General features: G+C 38.1%; 1 protein-coding gene across 4 annotated transcripts in view; it reads right to left on the bottom strand.

Annotated features, from left to right (window-relative positions):
* Positions 1-21,824, bottom strand: part of axin1 (axin 1) — a 28,860-nt gene extending 7,036 nt beyond the window's left edge. For 2 of the 4 annotated variants that reach the window (XM_041975147.1, XM_041975172.1), the window contains exons 1-5: positions 11,502-11,659; positions 7,665-8,636; positions 2,316-2,456; positions 1,456-1,552; positions 225-362 (exon numbers count right to left, since the gene is read on the bottom strand). In XM_041975147.1, coding sequence (XP_041831081.1) covers positions 225-362; positions 1,456-1,552; positions 2,316-2,456; positions 7,665-8,560 — 1,272 coding nt within the window. In that variant the 5' untranslated portion in view covers positions 8,561-8,636; positions 11,502-11,659. Of the gene's footprint in view, positions 1-224; positions 363-1,455; positions 1,553-2,315; positions 2,457-7,664; positions 8,637-11,501; positions 11,660-17,019; positions 17,206-20,817; positions 20,999-21,730 lie in introns of those variants that run through there. The other 2 variants (XM_041975154.1, XM_041975163.1) reach the window with 2 other exon arrangements.
* Between the last annotated feature and the right edge of the window lie 761 nt (positions 21,825-22,585).

The raw sequence follows: 22,585 nt of genomic DNA, 5'->3' as shown, positions 1-22,585 counted from the left end.
GAATGAATAACAGAGAGGAAGCAGCTCTGAATCACAGCAAAATGCCCGTGTACCAATTCCATTCATGCTCTGCCTCGCTTGTATTATGTTGGATATAAAAAAGCCAAAAGGAATCGCTATTCAGTGTAAACCTTTGCAACAGCTGCTCCTTCTTTCCACATAGCACTTGAAATGAAAAGTGCTTTAAAAATCATAAGCTGGTACAGGAAATGAAGCGATCGTACCAGTCGTACTCTCTTCAGCCGTTCCTCTAGTTTCTCCTCAGCCTCCCGCTCCCTCAGCACGCCCTCCAGCCTCCTGATCAGCTCTGCAGCAAACCTTTGCGGCTCCACATGTATATCCTTTGGAATCCGGTTTGTGCGCTGTAAAGGGGAAAGAAAAAATGTCAAGCTGTAAGCACTCTGTGGATTTTTGTCACATTTTACCACCCTGACCCCCCTCACATCCTGTCAGTGGTCAAATGAAAGAACTTAAAACACAAACAGGAAACACTTAACTGGACAATGTTGAGTGTTTAACTTCATAACTGCTAAAATGTGATTTAACCCTGTACACAACTGAATATTATTCTATTTTTTTATGTTTATAGACATTTAGCCAATGCTTTAATTAGTTCATCTTCGCATATTAAATACATCACATAAGGAATAAGGATGTCTTTGTTTACCAGGATATCCACATTATTTCAGACTAGATTTAAGAACCTTTTTTCTTCTAGTTTACATTTTTTTTTTAACAGATATGTGAACAAAAATAAATCCGGGCAATAAAAAAAACAACTAATTCAAAACAAAACACTTAATTTTCTCAATAAATCTTCCAGTGACATGTATTTCGTCTACTGACAGAGCGCGTTACTGTGCTATCATGATTATTTAAAGCTGTTAACCCCTGATTTGAAACTGTTATATGGGAAGAAAAATAATGAGAAAAAAAAATCTGAAACCAAGGTGACATCTCAAACTAAGCATTTCCAAACCGTGACATTCTTGTTCTATATAAAGAAGTCGTGATTCATTTGTTTGGATTGGAAAATGTGAGAGATCAGGGATTTGTGCTCAACTATACAGTCAAGTCATACATCCTAATAGGATGCTATGTGTGGAGTTTTAATTTGACTCTTTATTCCCAGGTCTAATTAGGGCCAGGGTTTTCCTACCAGGAGACAGCCTGAGCTGCAGATGGAGGCATCAGGCTGTCACAGGGGAGGATTCATGTCTGCTAGGCTTCAGCACACACAGCTTAGGAAGGCATCAAGCTGCATTTAGACAGCCTTCTTTTTCACCATCAGCTATTCTTATACTCCATCACAGGCTCTGCGACACAGCAGAGCTTAAATATGCACATCTCCGACAATGGAGCAGAGAAAAATAAGCAGAGACAGACAGCTGGGAAGAGAGAGAGGTGTAGAGGTGGAAAGCGAGAGGGAAGGGAAATAACCCATGAATAACTCACTGGAAAATGAGGTAGTGGCACTCGCCCATTTGCTTTGGCACTTTCGTGCATCTCCCGGCGATGCTGTTTGCGGTGTCGGTACGGTGGAACCCCATCTCTGGAATTCACAACAAAGACATTTTCATAAAACATCCTCATGAATAAAGAACAGAAGCAGCTCTGAAGTTCAAAGCTTCTCATGCATTTTTGCCTAAAACAAATACCTAACAAGCTTCGGTTATCCGGTGCAGCAGGACCGGTATACTCAAGCATTACGGTGTCTGTGCCACACCACAAGTGGTCTTTCAGATCACAGCAACATGTTAAATCACATACACCAGTCTGTAATTCCATGTGGTATTGGTCATACTGGTTTCACACTCTCCAATGCTGAAAGCTCTGGAGCAATTAGCTGATAAGAGCTTCTAATCTATTCAGCTTCAAACACATTTTTGTCCAGCTGTGTGAGCTTTGAAGGCTCAATTTCCCAGTGCAATCTCTGCAACTGGAACACATTATTTTTCAAATCTTTCTTAAACAGCACACGACTGACTAGCTCATTAACACGCCACAGAAATCCAAGTTCGGCTTAAATAAAACCAAATAACTAAAAACATATTTTGGATTCTTACTCATCTAATATCTAACATTTGCTGCTGCTGAGTATTTTGGGGATTTAAGATCAGCATTAAAGAGCCATTCTAAAAGACCTTGTAGCAGGTGAGTTGGGTTAAATAGGCAAAAAGTGCAATTCTGAGGCAAATTAAACCTTAATATTTGAGCAACTGATTCATTTTTTTTTTACTTAAGAGTTGTGAGCTGATGTAACAACTCTGTGCAAAAAGTGTTAAAAGGTGTTTGTGTGGTGGTTTGATACATACACACTGCTGTCTGTGAGGGAAAGTGTGTCTGCATCACTGGACATGCTCTGCTGCTCGCTATCATTGGCACTGGTGACCGGAGCCATAACATGACCAGTGTTGACATAGTATGGGTTGATAAGCTCCCGGCATGGCGCACGCCTAGCAAGAAAAAAGAAGAAAAAACACAAGGAAAATGCTGAAGGGCAATTTCATATTCAGAAATAGGTCATTATGTAATAGAAATACCCATTAAAACACATGTATAAACAAAGACAGTGCACAGCTTGGATGTACCATAAAATGATCACATTTTGATGTCTTTTTCTAATTAGAATAAATACAGGAGGAGTAGTGCGTAATCATGTTGGACTCTGAGTAACACAGACTTAAGTCTAACGCCTTCCTTGTGTCACATCCCCCGACTAAGTTGCCTAAGTTAAGTAAACAGACATTTACTCGTTTTAACAAACAAAAATTCAATCCTCAAATAGGAAAAAGAGACATGTAATTGTCCCCCTTATGTGGATGCACATTCTTCAGAAAGCATCAGAAAGATGGAGAGACTTCATTTAACACCACTCACAGCCATCGACATTCCTGAAAGGGCTTTGTAAACATGCATTATAGATGTTAGGCATCATTATTCTTTATTCAAATTGGAATTCCCTGAAGCATTTACCGTGAGCTTTCTCCCTGCTTGGCATGCAGAGGCACCAAGAGTTCAAATTAAACCTTTGTGACCAACTGATCTTCATTAGCATCAACGTTCGACTGCGAACGATTACGGCACCAGGTTGGTAATTAAGAGGCATATATGCAAAAATACAGTTGGGATTGTGGTGAATATGGCAACAATTTTCATGTGAATGAGAACAGCAAGGTCAAAAGGAAGCTCTAATGCGGTTGTTTGATCAAATATAGATCAGGCCACACGGCGCACAACCAGCAGCCAGTTCATTAAAGTACAAGAATTGATTCTCATACAAATAAATGATACTCCAGGCAGTAAAAAGCAGGTAGAGGTATTATACCTAGATCAATGCACAAGCCTGAGACCAAATTCAATAGGATTTATGCATAATAAAATGTTAGGTGTTAGACCAAAGTTTGAGTACACCAATATAAATGTAGCTATTATTTAAAAATGACGCAATGTTAATTAACATCTTTTCAGTCTTTAAAGTGCCCATATTATCCCAACTTTTTGGGTTTATAGTTCTGTATTAAAGGTCCAATAAAACAGCTTTACATAATTTATTGGTCATAAAGTACAGTGTTTGTCTGATGCACACATTGTTGGAACAGCTCCTGTCACTTGGTGCCTGAAACAGACCCTGTCTCTTTAAGACCCCTTCCTGAAAGTCCGGACTTTTTAAACATGCCAAAAGTTATTGAAGAAGTCAAAAACCTAATGTAATCTTAAAATCACTGAAAGGATGATCCACTATCTGACCAGAACTGATCTACTACTTGAGAATAAAATCACAGGGGTTCAGTCATTTGGTATCAATTTATAATTTACAGACCATCAAGTGTCAATCTGTCAATATGTTCTTTTTTTTTAAATGAATTGCTCAATATTATGTTTTCTGGAATAATTATTGGAGACACGTGATATAACAAAACGGTATCAAAATATAAGTAATACGTGCAATGGTAACAAAATGTAGTCATGCAAAAAGCCTTAAGGGTGAAATGAGAAAACTTCCTGCCTTAGCTCAAGAAAAAACAGACAAACTGGAGCCACATGTGCACGCTGCCAAGCTGATGAAAAGGATAAAAGTAACATTTCAATGTACTCTAGTAGGAATGTTGCCCCCATCTTTCTTGGTCTAAAAGGCTTGTCATATATCACTGAAGATGGTAAATACATAAAAATAATCAGAGGAATGACAAAGGTTTGTTCATCTATCATAATTCCATGTATGTGTCAACTTCTCTCTTACAATAAGACTGAGGGCTGTTAAAATCTCTCAAAGGAACAACAACTTTAAGAAAAGTCACCAAAAAATGAAATCTAGCCTTTGAAAGTCACCCCCCCCCCCCCCCCACACACACACACACACTCCTAGAATAAGAACAAAACTGAGCTGTTCAAAACTCTCCCTAAACATTAATGAATATAAAGGCCATTCTCTTTCAAGTCACTTCATTTCTCGAAACTGATCTGAAAGACTATTTAATGTCTTCTGTTGCCTGTCTCTGAAGGGATCTGACACAACTGTTGTAAAATTTAGTCTCACAAAAACCCACAGGGTGATGCTAAGAGGCTATTTAAAAATGAAGCGCGTCTTTTTGTAATTCTAGCCAAATGCTTGATTGCTAAAATAATTATGTGAAAATAAGCACAAAAGTCTGCCTCACACAAATTTTAACATGTTCTTTATTGTTTGCCAAGCAGATCTTCACATGCACATGGCTGAAATGCCTGTGGTGTATGTTTTTTTCTTCTTTTTTTTTTCTTTTTTGGCCTACATTTCAGAGAAGATTTCAAGCACTGATCTCTAACAAAAGTGCCTTTGGTTATGTTTTCAAAAATCTTACTTGTGCAAACAAGCATTTGCATTTTGCAGATATCAACGCTAAAAGTTACAAGGCCGAACTGCAGAACGAGATGAGACACAACCAGGGAGCTGAGCAGGAAAAAGTAGCTGAAGTGTGCAGCTGCAAAAGTCCATGGAAGATCTGATTTCCATCCGATTATTGTATTTTAACAGACCAAAATGTAATCAGGATTTGTTCTGTCTCTGCTACAGAGAGCAGCACTGTGCACAGTGTTTTTGTCACAGACAGGGTTTTATCTGGAACGTATTGTCTGTCTGTCAGCTGATGTGAATTCCTGCCTCTCTTCAGAACACTGGTGCTGCAGCAACAGAGGTCAAATGTGGGAACGTCTCTGTAGTGTCTGACTGAGAGGAAATTGAAATTATTCCACTGCAGACATCCATTACAGAGAATTAAACAAAAGCTGCCATCACATTACGATCTTGCATGCCACAGCTGGACTTTTTTTTTCTCCCTCCACCAGAATTATCCTTAATTCTCTGTTAAAGGATGCAATCTTTTTACATAACAAGATTTACAAGTTCATTTGCTGTCAGTAGTTTCTGTTTTCATCCAGTCATTGCTACCCTTTTAATTTCCAAATACACTTAACATTCCTACTTGTAAGGGGCCTTTAGACTTTTCCCAAACATACTCTGAACCTTCACAGAACAGAAAACATTATTGAAATACTCCATGAAACTACAACCACATGCAGTACGTTTAATATTCGTAACTCATTGATCCGACACTAAAGTCATCTTTTACTAGCTTGTTCAGTCTCACTCTTTTTAACTCAAAGCCATAAACTGCTGTCAGTATATTTCAGTAAATTGGAAAATGAAGGGAAACTCAGCTTTTCGACAAAATGACACATTTTTTGCAATGAAGATTTATTTTTATTCTTTATTAAAATACCTGCTCAACTAAAACAAATGTTGCTTTAGCTATATAACCCTGAAGCTCATGAAATAACACTAGTTGCATTTACATGGTGCACTTTTGTTCTGATCTCGTTCGGAAAGGTTTTTTTGTCCGATGGTTTAAACCTTTTCACGATCAGTATCCTCTCATTCTGATCATTTCTGTGGTGGCTGTTGTCTCTGTGCATGCTTGAACCACACGGGGCTTAGGAGACATAATGAATTTCGGAGAAGACTTGAAAAATGGCGACAGCAAAACAGAACTGGACTGTGGTGGATACAACATTTTTGTTGGAAACTGAAAGAGTTAGAGCATCTCGATGGTCAAAAGGTTCAAAATAAAAAAAAAAAAAATTCTTTATCTTCTGAATCAGTACACATTGTGCGTGTCAAAGTATTACAATCATATTAAATTTTTCCATCATGTAAATGCACAACTGATCAGATCCCTTTATTTAACGTCTGCATAAACATGTCATTTGGAAGCTCTGATCAGATTGATTTCAATTGGATAGATGAAATATTTGTCCATGTAATCGTAGCTAATGAGTTAGGATCCTGAAACTGAAGCAGCTAAATGTTAAACAACAGTGAAGTCAATACTGCAAGAGCCTGAGCAAAATGCCAGCCATCTGATATCACAGACCAATAAGAGCAAACAAAACAAATAAATAAATAAATAAAACATCAACACTCTTGTAGTAATTCAAAAACCCAGCTCTGTGTGCAGTACATGAATCAGATCAAGTTTCACAGCCGAGTAGCCAAAGCTGCAAACTCAAGCTGCGTCTTCACTGTAAATTCTTAATCAAGCTGAGAAATGCTGAAGTTGTGAAAACAAAATGAAAATAAAAATTATGTTGTAACATGCATTTCTAAAAATACAATAACAGAATCATCTCCACATTTTAAAATCAATGTCAGTACATGAATCCATACTCTCTACTCCTCGAGAAACTGGATCAACATCAAGCCCAAAAATTTGGTATCAGTTTAGCTCTAAAAGCAACAAAAAGTATCACTTATATTGGCAAATCTTTGCACAAAAATCACACTTTATTCTACAACCTGGCCCCGATCAACGCAGATCATTAGCAAGTGTCATATCTTTTAAGTTAGCACTGTAAAATATCTTAAAGTAGTTTGAAATCGAGAGGTTTGATTATAAGCTGCAGCTTTAATGAGCTTAGAGCAGTTCCATCTCACAGATAAAGAGGCCAACATGGCACATTAAAAATCTAATTCATGAAGCTGGACTGAAAGACATTAATGATACTGTATATGAGCAAGTTAAAAGCCAGCATCTAAAAGCACCTTTAATAAACTGCCAAAGTTAGCAAAGGTGTAAATTATGCAAAGCAGTGCTGTTAGGTTAAAAAGCCTCAAGGGGAAAATAACTGAGTCATCAAGAAGATGCAGCTGAGAGACAGACGCTGCTCAATCCAGTAGAGTAGCACCAAACAAGCAAAAAACTACTTACTAATACTGATCAGCTGAGCTATTTGCTTTTTTCCCTAAAAAATGTTGCTTAAAAAGAAAAAAATTAGAAAAATCATCTTTAACTTCTTTACTACAAAACTCAGTCCAGTGGGGAAAACACATGATTCGTGCTTACACAAAAGAAATAACAATTTCTCCTCCAACCTCTAAACAACAGGTAAAGTAGCCTCCTTAACTTCTGACACTTCCTCACCACCTGAGGTACACACACTTCACTTCACACAGCATCATCTCTGCTGTCTGTGGTGCAACACTCACACTCTGTTTTTATCTCAATCTTTACGGCAGCGCTCATGCTGGTGTGGGGTTTTCGGGTTTATTTCTAATTCAGCAGTTTGCAGAGAAAAGCTGTGCAATTTGAGCTGAGGTGAAGCTTTTATAGATTGCTGGGAGGATTTACCTGTACTCGTGACTGTCCTCAAATCTTGAGCTGTTGGCAACTCGCTGTGGTACCATCTCCATTAACAGTTTCTGAGCGAGCTGGCTGCTTGGTGTGGGGTCACACTCAGACTGCTCCTCTGGCCCTTGGTCGCATCTCCATTCCTCATATTCGTTTAAAGTCGGCAAATAACTCGAAAGTCCTTTTCCATTTCCAGAAACGGAGCTCTGGTCGCTGTACAGCTTAGGGCTCTCTCCTCCTGTCCTTGTGTATTCCAAATAAATGTCAGACTTTAGGAAGAGTGGGTAGGAGTTTTCCTCCATTATGGTCTGTATTTCAGTCTGAGCCTGGTCAAACATCGCAGGATCAATGTGAAGCCTCATCAAACAGTCTTTGATAAAGGACTTGGTGGCTGGTTTGATCTGTCTGGAGACAATCCCATTGTTGTCCAGGATATACTTCTTATAGATGGCCTTTGCCAGTTTGACCTTCTTCTCCTCGTTGCCCTCGTTAGCTTCAAGTTTGCGAAAGCCACTGCACGCAAACCAGAAGTCCAACATGTCTGCACACTCTTCCTGCTTGAGGAACTTCCTGAACAGATGGATGCCATCCTGGTCATCCAGGAGGGAATGAAGAGACTCTGCCCATTTTAAGTAGGGTGGTGTTGGTGAAGCGCTGCCCTCTGGCTCGTAACCCAGATCCAAGTCAGATCGCCTGGGCGTAGCCACAATCGCTTCACATTTGAGGCTCTCATTCTTTAAGGAGAAGCTGATGCTGCTGTGCTGGCGCCCGTCACTGCACACCAACTCTCCTTCTTCCCCAGGGACCGGAGGTCTGGGAGCGTCCTCCGTAAAGCTGCCTCCCAGTTCTGCTATGTAGCCCCTCTTGTCGCTTATGCTCATAGTCCCAGCATCCATATGCCACTTCCCCGTAGAGCCCACAATGCACGACTACGCGATCCAGAATTCTAGTTGTGCTGCTGTGAAAAAACTCCTGCAAGGGAGGAAAACATATAATGAGATGCAGCTCACATCACTGGGAAGCAGAGCATTGCTAACCTTGTCATTACTGTTGTACCACTGTGGAAGAAAATGAAAGATTCACAGAGGTACAAATGTTCTTCAAAAATGTCAGGATGACCTGTTAAATTAGCTATAAGCACATTTTCATGTCATGTCGGCCGGTTCCTGTCACCGTGCTGAGTCAGGCAGGCATTGGTAGAAGTCAAGACTGATACGACTGGATAATTCCTGGCTTTAGTGGTCACAGTCTCTTTAAATGACGTCAACGGACTGATGTTTAAAAAAAGGCCAAGTGTGTCTTGGTGAGATTTACACACCGGCTGGATATAAAGACACGGAAATCTGAGGTCTTTGTTTTTTCTCTGCTATCTGTTCTGCTATCTGCTATCTTATTCTTTTGTAGTTATAACTGATCTTGTAAAATAAATCACTAAAACGATGAATGGATCTGCCTATCATCTTCTGACTTGGAGTCACGGAGGGGGAGAAATTTCTCAGGTCTGTTTTGTCTGCCTCATTCTATAAAGACGAAAATTAGTTAAAAGATAAATTGAACATTGCAACAACACCTCTCTATAATTCACATCTTAAATTGATGTCTTTTTTTTACTCTTTAATATGCAACAATTGATCAACTCCACTGCAAGCCAAACCTTTACAATATAACGCTCAGAGGAGCTGAACAATCCTGTACAAGTCAGACTGGACATTATTGTGCTGACTTTACTTTCATTTTCTGAGCACTGTCATTGGGTAATGCTTATGAGGGCTTAAATATAAAAAAAAAGCAGGTAACTTTCTAATGAAATCCCAGAAACTGTGTGCTGATGTTTTCTTTATCTGCTTTTGTGACTGCTTATACATTTCTTTCAACTCTTGTTGAATTTCCAGCACTATGAAGATGTTTAGCACAAACAGGATCCTGCTGTTCAGCACATATGCATATTGGTAACTGGTTTGATTATGGTAACTGGCCTGCTTCTACCTAATCATTAAAAATAAATAAAAATGCTTTAAACCACTGAAGATCATCTTGATTGCTTTTCAATGCAGCATATGGTTTGCAAAGTCAGCCTTTTTACATTATGGGAACTTTTAATGACATTCCTTGGCAGCTGCATTTCAGTTCATATACAGAAAGATGTTTGAATGAATCAAGGAAATACCTTCTATTCTATATTCTGAGAAAAATCTGCATACTTGAGCTGAAACTGAAATCTAAGCTCATTATGCTTTTTGAATGTGGTTTTATAGTCCAGAGGCATTCTTATATTTGATATAAGCATGGATATGGTGTTGTACTAATATATTCTGTAATAACCTACTGATTTATATGCATAGGGCATGTCATTACTTCACACAGCTATTCCAGCTTCATCTGAATTAGTATTAGAGCATCATCATGATAAATTCACCAGGGGTTTACAGCGCCAACTCAAAAATGAAGCAACCTGAAGTCTCTTCACCATTAGCTGACATGAGCATTACTTTAAATGATTGGCTACTGTATTGATCCTCATGCCATATTAGAATTTTAATTAATTCCCCTGCTATTAATATTGAGGCAATATCAGCTATGCAGTGGTGAAGATATTAGAGGAATGATTTTATCAAGGACATATTTTTGGTCTTTATGTATTCACAGAATATTTTTTTCTGCTGGCGTGTACAGCTTATGACTAAGCTTCCCAGATACAGCTTCAACATTTAATTTTAGGTTTAATATAGCCACAGCTGACGATTTTAATTCACATAAAAACCACTATTTCTTGACAGCTGCAGACAGAGTCAAATCCTAATGAAAAAAAATGGAAAGAGAAAGAAAGCTGAGCACACAACCCTGACTTTGTTTTACATTTTCAGTCAAAATGACTTTCCTATTTATAGGGTATGAGCACTTGTTGACTCTAATAGGATTAAAAAGAATGCTAGGGAATGAAAAAAAGAAGATTATTATGACTTCACAAAGACAGACAGCAGGGTTTACTTTAGCCATGGTTTTTATAAGAAATATTTTAATGGTTGCCAGCACCTTTCCCTTTAGGGCACACCCACTCTCTGTCTGGTCCAATACAGATAAAAATCATTATCCTGATTGAACAATGAGGGTGTAGAATACTAAACTGGCAGCAGAGCTCATCCACTGCAAAATCATGAAGTGTGAGCAGCACGTGCATTGTGCATGAAGCCAGATGTGCAGGAAATAAAAATTACAATCATACAAGGAGGGTTTGAAACCGTTGATATGACAGCTGAAGTTAAAATGCTATGAAACTAATCATCTGGATGAACTCGCAGCTACAGGATGAGGATGGAGCATCGGCACGAGACGCGCGGGCAGCGAGGCTCCTTCTGCCATCACAGGTGTGCGGCTTGGCGGCGGTAACTACAAAGAACTAGGCACGAGCCGAGGTGTGGAAATGTCCTTTTTTTCTAACTGTATCTCTGAACTGAACCTATCATCACATTCATGTCTTGGCCTCTCCAGAATGAGCAGAACAGCAGCAGAGAGTGGGGGAGGGGAGCCAGAAACAAACTCCATACACACACACATGCACACACACACATGCACACGGACAGGCCTTTCAGCGGCCGATCGACAAGTGCACAACTTTGTCACACTATTAATATCTGTGTTGTATCTGCAAACAGCTGCGGAAACTATGCGCAATCAAACACGACCGCAAGCATTTCCCCTACCGTCAGAGGACACAGCGGGAATCCCGCACCGATTTCCGAACAGACTTAGAAGCAGCAAAGCGATGGTCTATTTCCCGACTACCGCAATCCCAATCTCTGAGCAGGGGGGAGGAAAAAAAAGTGACATATACTTAACCGGTGGGAATCTTCTGGCTGCTTTCGAGTGCATCGGACAGTTGGGCCGACACAAGTCACCGCGAACAGTGTCATAGTTTGGAAGTGCAGGACTTTAAAAACGACAAAGACAGTCCGCTCTCCACCTCTCCATGGCTGTCTCTTTACTGACTGTGCGAAGCTGAGGCTTCACAGCTGATGATGATGATGCACAGCGCCTCGCCCGTTCACTACACAAACTGCCTGTGTTATTATGAATTACTTTATGTGGTACAGCGATTTCCTCTCCTCCACCTCTCTCTGCCTCTAGCTAATTTCATCGGGAAAAAAAACAAAAAAAAACGTTAAAGTAGGTATTCTACTTTTTTAGGATCAACTTATGGCAAACCATCTCAGGTAAAAAAAAATAAAATAAAAAAGAAATAAAAATAAAGAAATAAAAAAAAAACCTTAGGCGTCCAAATAAATATGTTAATTATTAAGCGTAGTTAACAGATTTACAGCCCACATGAGTGCATTAAAATTAAATTTTGAGAACAAATTTAAAACAGCTCACTGTTCAAGCGTAATAAATACTGGATCCCACATTACCCATAATGCATTGCTGTGGCATCTTGTTCTGTCTTATAGAATGTAGGTTGTAGGGATGTACATATGTCTCTTATAAGAAATGGGATGAGGGTAGGGTCTAGACCATCTTTTTCTGGGGGCAGGGCGCAGGTATAAGTACAGATGACTAAAAGGATGCTACATACAATTGTGACTTAAAAAAAAGTAAAGTATAAAATGTAAAATTAAAGTAAAAATAAAAGCTAACAATGCTACACAAACGCTTGTTCTTACTTGATAATAAGACAGTTTGATCACTGTTTCTTCAGCAACATTGGTTATTTAGCTTTACACAGTTGTCACATCTGGTGCTTTTATAACTTTTACATCCTGTTCATAAAATGTAAATAGTTTGGACAGACAATTCTCGCACGTGGGCCATTGGTGAGATGATGCTGTATAAATGTTGCATTAAGATGAAGAACATGGTAGGGTTAATTAAAAATATATAGAAATAGATTACATGCTACATTCACTTGCACATAGGCGTCTGAGATGTACACATCTGAGGGTAGATTTTTACTACCGTTGTATGGAATACAATATGTATTTACAGTATCATGTTATTTTAACATTGACATGGAAGTCTAGCTTTGACTCTCTTAAGATCAGAAACAAAACTTGATTTTAATTGTAGAACCAGACTATTCACATTATATTCAATCCAGGGGTCTGAAATTTGAAGTACGGATTTCAAGGAATTGTCAAGTTCCCATAAGGGAACATAAAAAGGACCATAATATGTTGGTATCAGCTTATATTGCTCATCTGATTAGTGAGAAGATCGGGCGAGCCAATCCTCCTGGCTTTCCAACTTCCAACTGGAAGACTTGGCTTTGACATCATTCCCAGATATGAGTCATGATTTCTTGTGTTAAATAAAATACGACATATGTCCTAGTTTGTGGGAAGTAACTGATTTACTAAAGCAGTAAACTTAATTATAATTAACAATGTTTGAACTTCATTGAGCATTTCTGTAGATGGATTTCTGTGTAAGGTCATCATGCCAGATGTGTGTTTGCAGCTAGAGGGCACAAAGCTGCTCATCTTAGTCTGTTTGGCCAAGCCGAGCTCCAAAGCAGGAATGACAACCAACTGCCGAAAAGATTAATGGAAATGGTTCAAGACAGTGAGGGGATCACATCCCTTTGCCAAAATGAAATGATAAATGTGGATCCAGGCCAGTAAAGGAGCACACTGGAGTCCTACATCTCAAATGCAACAAACTCTTAATCTTATAAGGAAAACTTTGATCACTTACAGGAAGATTTTTCTCCTATAACAGCAAATGAACTTAATTACAGTATATGCATCTAATCATTCATATACTTCTTTTTTTCTTTCCTTTTTTTTTATTGTATAAGCTGGACTTCTTATTGACACATAAAATTACTCATATGCACAATTATTCACTTGGAAATGCTGAATCATTTGATATGAGAGGTTCCTGTAATTTTACTGCATATCTGGTTAACAATTTAATTATTTCCTGTCACTGCATTTTAGTCTTTGAGTCCAGTGAAACTAACTTAATACTAAATAAAGATAAAGTAAAAACACACAACCAACATAAACATAAAAAATATTCTCTGCTTATTTTATTGGGCAAAAATAATTTATGAATGATAAAAAAGTCCATTTTTAAGAGTTTTATTACCATCTTTCATCTGATGTATGAAATTTGTTTTTAATTTCGGCTTAGGGTTTTAATGTTTTTATTGCTCTATTTTAATTTATCTTATCTTATTTCTGTTTTATTGTACAGCACTTCGATCAGCCACGTTGTTGTTTTTAAAGTGCTTTATAAATATAGATGGTAATGTATGGATATATGCACATCTAGTAATAGATTTGCATTTACAATATTTTATGCTACATATCAGAGGTGATTATTGCCATTACTACCCATTTAGTTTCCTTTACAAATAAGGTTGAACAGAATAAATAACATACATTTTTAAAGTAGAACTAAACTAAATTAGTTCACCTTACTTACAACATGCAAGCTGAACTTGAAAGTGTGTGTTTGTGTGTGAGTTGTTAACAGTTAAACTCAACAGTAAGAAGTTTGGATAAGATGTTCTCTGTTTCCCTTTCTGTCAACCCTAGCATTGATCTGCTGTTCCTCTAAAATGGAATCTAAAGTTGTTCAGTAAAACTTGTGAAAACATCTTTCACCTCTGTTTGTTATAAAGGTCATTATGAATTATTAGACTTTGCACTGAGTCTGAAATAAAAAAAAAATCAGAAAATATTGCAGAGCATTTTTAAGAGACTGAGAACTCTCTAAGACTATTAGCTGAATTTTCTGTGAAACGTCTGTGGGGTGCCCCACGTAAAATCGTGTAAAACAATGATGCAATAATGTTTTCTTCTACAATTTAAACCATACATTTATCCAATCTGTTGAGTCTTTTTAGTCACAATATAAAGAGACTTTTTGTTTTTTGCATCTTTTCCTTTCTACGGTTGCGACTGAAAGTCTATGCCAAACTAAAAAGAATCTACAGAGCAGGTTGGGCAACAGTTTGTTTTGGAGCCAATCAGTCTACAGCTTTTTTTCTAACCAAAGACAGTGTCAGATGACTTCCCCGATTACAGCTGCCGAAGGTGCTTTGATACTCTAAATCAGCTGACCAATGCAAAGTTTTCTTATCCTGTTATGTGGTGCAGTCCGGAAGCTTTAGTCATAAAGTTTAACCACAAGGAAGTTTCACTTGAGCATCTGATAAAGCAGCAAGTAGCAGAACGTCACAACCCTGCAAAGATATTTGAACTTCAGCATACAACAGTACACCAGATTACTGGTAAATGCACAAATTAAATTAATTATCTATACCACATAAACTTTTTAAAAAAATGTTCAAACTGAATCGTCTCATTTGAATCCTCTCTTTTCAGTTGATCGTATGATGTATCAGATTTGGCAGAAACGCCGCTAAATGAACTGAATTCTAACTATTTATAGCCTTAATTAATCTGAATGTTGACAATATCATTCACACACATTCACCCAATTACTCTAACAGATTTTAAGATGCTTTTGATAATCCTAGTATGACAAAGAAACAATAAATCTTTTTTCAAATTTACACTTATTGTTTATTATTGTGGATCCCCATAAGCCACAGCTCATTGCTGCTGTCATTCTTCCTGGGATGTACACTCTCTCAATTCTGAAGCTTCTGCCGTTTGCTATCTCAGGACATAATTAAAAATCATCTGCTCCTCAACAGGTTGTAAAATTAAGTAAATACAACCTCAGATGGGCAACAACACATACACATATTGCTCTATGTAATTATAATTTCCATGATACTACATTTAGAGCAGTAACAAAAAGTAAAAATTTTCTGTACATTTTCACTCTCTCGCTTTGCTGTTAAGGAATTTTGGCCTTCTTTTCTTTACAACATTGCCTAATTTCAACAAAGTCTATATGCATTTTTTCATGCACAGCTCTCTGAAGCCCTGATTTCACCTAGGGGTACAGCTCGGTATGGGACAGGACAGAACAGTACACTTTTTTTTTTTTTTTTTGCATTCCTACAGGCAAAAAGAAAGGAGCCAGATTATCTTACCCTTCTGTTGGGGTCGCAGTCTTACCCATCCAACTCAAAAGAGTGTAGCTTGACACACTGTAATTCATTATTGCTTGAAAGAATCTTCACTTCCCTTGCAACGCAGCAACAAGAACACAGTAAAAATATTGACATGTTTAAATATAATGTCAATCTCTTTGCTGTTTTAACCCATGTGCCAGATTTTTCAACAGGTCCTTGCAACACTGTGATCATTTTCTTTTTAGTTATTCTGTAGCAGATTTGCTGCTGTACTTAGGAGCATTAAGGAGTATTATCCTGTTGAATGACCCAGTTTGGTACAAGTTTTAGCTGTCAAACAGATGGCCTCACATTTGACTCTAGAATACTTTGGTATGAAGATGAGTTCATGGACAAGACAATAACTCCAAAGTGCCCAAAAAAATCACACTCCCTCCACTACCATGCTTGACAGCTTGGTATGAGGTGTTTCAACTTTTGTCTTATCTGTCCAGTGGTTCATACAGTTGCAACTTAAAAAAAACAAACAAAAAACAAACTTGCAGGTGCAAAAATATGTTATATAACACATTACAAGTGAAATAGGGTGTGTTTTGTGTTTTCACATAACATGATCGTATATCAACATACTACTTTGTACCATTAGACAAAATCTGAATCTTCATTTTGGTTGTTCTGAATGAGAAAAACACAACTCCCATGCTGGTGCTTCACAGACAGGTAATAAATAAGCAACAGTTTCTGTTCAGCCACACGTTTCGCTGTGCAGCGGCCCTGCTCATGCCCTTGTTCCTGTCATAACTTTATGATTTTACAGCACCAAGACTAAAACATAAAAGATTCTACTGCTTTAAAGGTCATGTCTCTCCTTTTATAACAATCTCTGGGCAATCACACCAGTTTATTAAGTCCAACATGAAAGGCTGGTAGAGAACCATAAAACCAAATAACATGATATGGATCATAAATGACGATGGAACCATGTGAGAAAAGAAGCATAAACAGGTCATTTCCCATTCTTAGTCTGATTATATCATCTGAAAATCCTGCTTGAAACTGGAAATATGCTTAAGACACAGTCCTTATAATATTTATAACAGGAACATAAAATCATAAAAACTATCCTATAGCTATAGCTTCTCCAAGGCTAGAGGCAAAAATAAAACTATTTACCATCAATTTCAGTCACTTCTAGCAGGAAAACACAGATTCCCTTTAGTGATTTTCAACATTTATTCTAATAGTCAAGTTGGTTACAAGCAACAGAACAGCTGTGTTGTGATTTAATTTAAAAAAGTTGTTTGTATGACTCAGTGTGATACCTAAAGTTTCCACTGCGATTATGTTAGAATCAATGCATTTTACCTTGAGTTTGATTATCGTCCTCATGCATCCTCCAGCTGTGCATCCTTTCATTGAGGATGCCATTGCACGGTCATTTAGCACACCTTGCTGCAGTAAAGGTGAAGACATTCTCAATTCCACAAAATAAAAAGGCCCATCTTGAGTGGAATGTTGCCATAGCACCTTATCTTTACCATCCATTTGTTCCTGAAAGAGAAGAAATACTTGCTCAGGGCATCATAACACAATAAGGACAGGGTTTTAATTCTAATTCTTGAAATTCTTTAGTAAATGTAAAAAAAATTAAATAAAAATTAAATAAATAAATAAGTTCACTTCATGCAGTGATTTGTGGCTGTCACAGTACCTGCCTTGCAACATGAGTCATACTCTAAAACCTTTTATACATAAACTGATAAGTGAGCATGGTGCCCTCTGCTGAAATAAAGTTTTACTAACAGTGACTTCCTGTAAATAAAGTCTCACTGGGTTAAATACCTTAAATGGAGTTTGTTGCATATATTAGGATGATACTGATGTGTTAGAGGAACAAGCATACATGTAGAGAGAATTACACCAATCAATAGTGAGGGACTAGTTTTCGCATTGCTGTAAATTTTCTACTCCGTTGGACTCTGTGTCAAGTTACATATCTCACAGCTGATAAAACATGAAGCAAAACTCTGTCATTAATAGTTCAGAGAGAATAATTCAATGCACCCACAGGTGTAATAAATCCTCTGACATGCAATAAAAGTTATTCAATATGTTGCACTATGACGCGTCCTATATCACTTCCTCCACTAGATGTTTCGTTTGCATTCACACTGCAAGTGAACCAAGACCCCTGGTTTTCAAGAAGACCAGGGTTTGCTACTTTGATCCATACTAGAGTCTGAATGCGTGTTCATACTGCTCCAAACAAACTGTACTATCAGTGGAAGTGGAAAAGGGTTCATTTAAAGTGGATCAAACAGTGCCAATGTGAATGTGCCCTCCGTCCACAAATTGTCGTTAGCAAATGAATCTGCAAATGAATGAGGGTGCATTCACACCAGGATAGTCAGTGGGACTTGGTTCAACTGAGCAGAGAATTCTTAAAATGTTTGCACCTTCATTTGGTTCTGTTTGCTTTCACACTGTACTTTATTCGATCTGGACAACTTTATTCAGTTACAACAACTGCTGTTAGGGAGCAATATTCCCAGAAATTACTACTGACTACATACAAAGAAGAAGAAAATTAGACCCATTGATTGGCCAGAATTTGTGCACCACAAGTATACAATGGAGTAACAATAAATTTGTCCAGTCTTGAGGTTTCTGTTGTTACGTTGGTGTTCACATCTAATGCAGTTTTTACAAGAATTAGTCCATTTTGAGAAGCAGGAGAGGTAGCAAAATACCCAGCATGTTGCACTACGTTATGTCCTGCATCAGTTTCTCTCTTTGGTCTCATTGGATGGTTCAATTGCAAATGAACCGAGACCCGCAGTTTTCATGCAAATCAAAGTTAATTTCTTTGTTACACACCAGAGTCTAAATGCCTATTTACACTGCTCCAAACAGACCAGATTATCTGTGGAAGCAGGTAGTCCGAGTTCATTTAAAAGGGACCAAACAGTGCCAGTGTGAATGAGCCCTGAATTGACTTCTACAGAGGAAAGGGTATAAAAATACAAAGTGCTTGCAGCGGTCTGAAATGTTAATAACAAATGCTAGTTGTTGAGGAAGTGTGGAAGTTGAGTCAGAGCAAAAATGTCAGATAAAACTGCTAATCTGCTCAGGGAATAAAGGCCAAATTCACAAACAACTGCAAGAGAACTAATGTTGTCATTGTGCCACATTGGTGCACAACTATGGTCCACAAGTAACAGTTGTCAGAAGGAAACCTTGTCTATGAAAAGCAACTTCTGATGGGTCAGAGTCACCACAGCTGAGGTGAACTTAGAGAGTTCAAATAAAGCTTTTAGTCACAATCACAAAAACTTCTGGCTGTTTGACAAAGAAATGACATCATGATGAAATTCAGCATGAAAATATCCTGCAATCAGTAAATAAGAAGCCCTAAAACAGGCTGACGGTCCTTACAACAGGAATATAATCCAAAACAAAGCACAAGCTGACATTTTTAAAATAACCTAATTAAAAATCCGTGGTGATATTATAACATTTGTGCCTGTGTTCAACAACCTCAAAATAATTCAAAACATGAAGAGATAAGCAAAGAAAAGCACATGAAACTTTCTAAATCAAAGACTAAAAAAGTCTCTGCAAAGCCAAACATGCTTTTTACGTTCACGTTTTTCTAAAACTAAAGGTAAAACCAGACTATACTGCACTACTAGAACTAATAAGGTAAATTTTTGCACCAATTAAAACACTTCCTAACAAATACTTAGTCATATTGCATCATAAAACAGATGTACATTTAAATTTCTTTTGGACCAATCAAGCCTTACCACATGAAAGAGTGGAAAGAGCATTTTAGCTGCAATGACAGATTTCAGTAACACAAGCTAGAAAAGTAACCAGAGGGCTTGTAAACTGAATCCATTGGGCAGCTAGAAAGAGCAGGGTGTGGAAGGTGAATGAAAAATACTCATCATCACTGACTACAAACTGGAGGCCCCGAAGCAACCAGCTCAGCTGAGCTGCTCAGCTCACAGAGGAACAATAGAAGAGGCGTCTGTTTCTATCTCAGAGGCGTGAGCGCATGAACAAACCTTACATAAAGTAAGACATTTATATGAGGAAGCTTAAAGAAATGCAGATGCTAAAAGTTTAATTTTCATCATTTCCTTTCTACTAATAAAAAAAAGCTCATTCTTACCCTTACTTTTAAAATTATATAATTAAAAAGGCTTCTTTAAAATAATAACAATAATATTTGCATTTGCAAACATCCAGCTGCTACCAGAGGACAACTTCATGTCTACCAATTCAGTCCTTTTAGTGCTCTTTTGTTCCACCTGTCAGGGTGGATTTAGACTGAAATAGGCTTATCTCTGCTGAGGACTCTCTTATGAACAAAAGCCCATTAAGATATCTGAATGAATGCTTTCATTATAAGGATTTACAATGAAAGATTTCTACTTTTCAAACTGGCTATCTTTAAAAATTCATTAAAAAAAACTGGAAACAACAAATAAAATTAGTTTAGTGGTTAGTGGTTAAAACATTTATAATATGACCACTACTCAGACAAGAGGGTTAAACTGTGTCAGGATTATTAGACCCATTCAGCTCGTTTTCATTCTGAAATGATCCAAAGATTGATATCAAAAGACTGTCAGAAAATTTATTTTGGAGTCCTGCTGATGTCCTTTGTCCAGGCTGAATAAATCATGACTAACAAGACTTGGAGTGGATTAGGCACAGACGATTGAGCAATTTGCAGACTTTAGTTTATTTTTCTGGATATCATAGCTTGTGGAGCACCACATTCACATAAGAAGGGAAAAATCTTACTAAAAGGCCTTTATTTCCAATGGCAAAACAACACCAAAGGCTTATGTACGGAAAAATCTAACGAATGCTACGTTGCTGAACATCTGCCAGCTTGAAGAAATTCAAATTAATTTAAGTGTTCAGCTCATCACGGTCTGCAGAAGTCCAGTGATGGGAGACACATTCACTGGTCAAATCAAATGATGTGCTTTGTTGTGATGAGAGGGAGGACGCAACAAACCAGTATGGCACTGGCATGGAAAACGGTAGCAGACATAATAGAACGATGCACAATACAATAGAAAGTTAGTGATAAGAGCAGTTTTCATCTTTACTGATCCAAAAGCAGCATTGCACCTGCTGATTTACCTTACTGTGTGCTTCTTGGTTCTGCTGAGCTGAACCGCAGACAACTCCCACCGATTTTCTAGGGAACGAATATAGTCCTTCGTAGTCTGCAGTAAAGACTGCCGCCATCTTTAATCACAACAGAGTCCATCTGTCGATGGTTCTTCCCCATCCTAACCTCTTTTTCTCTGTTCCAGTCTCTCTGTTCCAGCCCTCCGTTTGTTGTGGGGGGGTTTTATTTCCTCATCCAACATCAAACCACCATATCGACAGGCTCGTGGGCCGCCCAGCAGGGGGGCAGCTTGAACATGCTGCATTGGCTGTTGTCCTTTTCCAAGCTGCAGATTAACTGACCACACTTACTTTTCTCTGGATTTTGAGAACAGCTCATAAAAACAATGTCAGCTCTCAGACTTTTGATTTTAACAAGCTCGGCCTCAAAGCTCATCCACGAATGTCGGTGAAGGCATCTTGTCTTTAGATGTTCTGATTGATGGGATTTAGAAGCGCTCTTGGAATTCATTAATTCATTCACCACAAATTTGGATTATTTAGCCCTAAAAACTGCAATAATGTGTTATTTTTCTTTTCTTTCCCCAAGCTATTCCAGACTATGAAACATGGAAACATTTTTATTTTCCTCTTAAAAAAAGGCTCAGCTGGAATTCTTTGATCTGGCCAACTGAATCCAAACTGAACCTGACCCCCCCAAGACAACATTTATGAGTATAAGTCGTCTCTGTCCATCTGCTTTCGTCCAGCTAATGCATTTCATTAGAGGTGACATCTCTTTTTTTGTTCCTGTTGGTCCTTTCTTTTTTTTTTCAAAGCTTGAATGCAAAGCCGTATCTTGTTTACAGACACTGTTTTGATCCTCAAACTCTTTCAATGAACAATAAAATGAGTTCAGATTCAAAATGGTTGATGTGCTCACCTTCCTCTCCTGCTGTGCGGCTCGTCGTATCTTGTTGCTGTGGTCCGCCATGACTGGGCGCAGTCCCCTGCCTGCCATTCCGCAATACTTTCTGTTACTGATGAACCTGTTTCTCATTTTCAGAGTGTTGCTGAAAGATGAGCATCTTTACTTTATATTACAGCTCTAGCTGTGCAACCCCATTGGAGGAAACAAAGACCAGATGACTGTCTGCACAAGCATATCGTAGCTATGGTAACAGACGCAACAAGCATGAGGACAAGCGCCTAATTTCTTCACGCAAATTGTTTTAAGAATTAAAAAGGAATAGAAAATTGTAAATTCAACATTTACATTCGCATAACTTATACAATCGTCCACATTTCAGACTGTTTGTTTGGTAAAACTTTCATCTGTTGGTCATATAAAGTCCAGAAAAGCAGATTAATGCATAGAGAAGAGAGATGGGCCAAAAGAAAATCTGGAGAGAAAAGGAGAAATGATATCGCCTTTGTAATGTAGCTTTATCAGCTGCTTGCCTTTCAACTGGATTTCACACTCACATATCTGGCTGTGACCAGGGTCAGATGCAGCATACCCTTCACACAATGACCCATTTTCTCCTCACACTGAACCAGCAAAGACTTGCAGCGTTGGCTTCTACTCACATTCGCATTGATTGTGATGTATTTATAGATAATTTCACTTCTAATTCTCATATGGACTTCCACATGAAGGAAAATGCATTCTCTTTATTTCAGCTGCGGGAGATTTCAAATTTTGTCACCCAATAAGCCAAAAATGAGGGCATTTTTATACGGTATTGTGCCCATTTTAATCCAAGTCATGATGTCGTAACTCTGCCTAATGACACTC

The sequence above is a fragment of the Melanotaenia boesemani genome, chromosome 2, assembly GCF_017639745.1.
Source record: "Melanotaenia boesemani isolate fMelBoe1 chromosome 2, fMelBoe1.pri, whole genome shotgun sequence".
NCBI classification, from domain to species: Eukaryota; Metazoa; Chordata; class Actinopteri; order Atheriniformes; family Melanotaeniidae; genus Melanotaenia; species Melanotaenia boesemani.
This window is presented reverse-complemented; position numbering and strand designations above follow the sequence as displayed.